General features: G+C 32.9%; 1 protein-coding gene across 1 annotated transcript; it reads left to right on the forward strand.

The window, feature by feature from the left end:
• Positions 1 to 659: 659 nt before the first annotated feature.
• On the forward strand, positions 660 to 1670 carry LOC104089903 (NDR1/HIN1-like protein 1). The gene has a single exon (XM_009594912.4). It carries the CDS (start codon positions 786 to 788, stop codon positions 1419 to 1421), a length of 636 nt encoding a protein of 211 aa, XP_009593207.1. The 5' UTR covers positions 660 to 785; the 3' UTR covers positions 1422 to 1670.
• Positions 1671 to 1938: the final 268 nt, after the last annotated feature.

Here is a 1938-nt window from a genome sequence, read left to right on the forward strand (position 1 = left end):
GCGACTGGGCCCCAATTACGACAGAAACGTGTCATTTAAGCTTTCTTCACACTTTTCCAGCATTACCTTGTAAATTACTTTAAACATTTGTTACTAACCATTTTTACAAGAAAAAAAAAAAAAAGGTGTATAAAGTATCCAACATTCACGAATGATTCAAAAATCATATATTATGTAAACAATTTATCCTAATATAAATATTAATACATGATTCTACATTAAAATGATGAATCCATAATTGGATTTGGGTTGGGGGTGGGGGAGTTAAAATGCATATTAAAAAGGAGAGAAAGATAAACGGAGTAGCTATTTAGTATTCAAAAAGCAACCATTTAAGGTAAAGCAAATTTTAGGTAAATATAAAGTATTCAATACTAACTACAACTATAATCTCATGAACTTAGTAGACTCAAGTCTTTTTCATCCTTAATGTTTTCTTTATCTATTTTGAATCGATACGGAATTTAAAAATTAAAAAAAAAAATTATGATTTTAGTGGGTTTAAATATATTATAATAATATTTTTACAAGATAATAAGATCTTTAAAATTTATAACTATAATATCTATGTAACTATAAAAATTTTAATATTCACTCTTTTCTGGTACTACTAAGAACCACTAATCAATTCACATCATCTACTCCTCACTCATCTTATCACTCTATATAGATAACCCAATCCTCACTTCCACTCCCTTCCCTTTAATTTTCTCCTACACTCCTCAGCTCCACGCGCCAAAACCACACCTCTTCCCGCCGGCCACCACTACCGGAAATTCTCAAACATGTCAGTGAAGGAATGCACCCACCACAAGGACAGAAAACAAAAACTTATCCGGCGACTCTGCGCCGGAATTCTCATCTTCCTCTTCATTGTCCTATTAACAATCCTCCTTATCTGGGCTATTCTTCAACCCAAAAAACCCCGTTTCATTCTACAAGACGCCACCATCTTCAATTTCAACGTTTCCGCCCCCAATATCTTCTCCACATCAATCCAAGTCACAATTTTCTCCCGTAACCCTAACGACAATATCGGCGTTTACTACGAAAAAATGCACGTATACGCCAATTATCATAATCAGCAAATTACTTATTATACTCAAATTCCTTCAGTTTATCAAGGTCATAAGGACGTTAATATTTGGTCGCCGTATGTTTCTAGTAATAACGTTCCGATTGCTCCTTATAATGGACCAGATTTAAAACAGGATCAGCAAAACGGTGGCGTTTGGCTTGATTTTAAAATTGACGGTCGTGTGAAATGGAAAGTTGGGACGTTTACTTCTGGGCATTATCATTTACATGTGAGGTGTCCGGCTTATGTTCCGTTTGGGAACAATCCTGGAGACGGCGGAATTATCGTCGGAAATAACGCCGTTAAGTATCAACTTGCCCGGAGCTGTGATGTGAGTGTTTAATTTGAAGATGATGAAGAAGGGGAGTTTATTGCACTGAACTGGAAGTATTTAATTATTTCTCTGTTTTACTTTTTGGACCAACTTTTATGTTTTTTTTTTCCTGCAATTTATACTTTCTTTGTTCTTAATTTTTGGTCCTATAAAGTTGAACTGTACATTTTGCTAAAGAATAATATTGGGGAAGTTCAGAATCTTGTAAGAAGTTGTATTGATATTCGTATTATGAAAAACTTATATACCATTACAATAGCTGTTTCTTCTCATTATCATTAATTAGAAAAGTGAAACAATTGTGTCAGTGGTACCAAATTGTCATTTTTCTCTCATTTTCATGCATTCAAAGTTTTTGTTACTCATGCTTCCTTTTTTTTTTTTTTTTTTTTTTTTGTAAAAAAAATTTTTATAAGAGTAGTTTTTGATTTTCCTATTATGTACGTAGATTGATTAAGAGAGAGAATTCAAAGGAAGATACTAAAAATCTTATATTCGTTTTGATATGACTATCTCTAATTTGTGC

This window comes from Nicotiana tomentosiformis, chromosome 2, assembly GCF_000390325.3.
Source record: "Nicotiana tomentosiformis chromosome 2, ASM39032v3, whole genome shotgun sequence".
NCBI classification, from domain to species: Eukaryota; Viridiplantae; Streptophyta; class Magnoliopsida; order Solanales; family Solanaceae; genus Nicotiana; species Nicotiana tomentosiformis.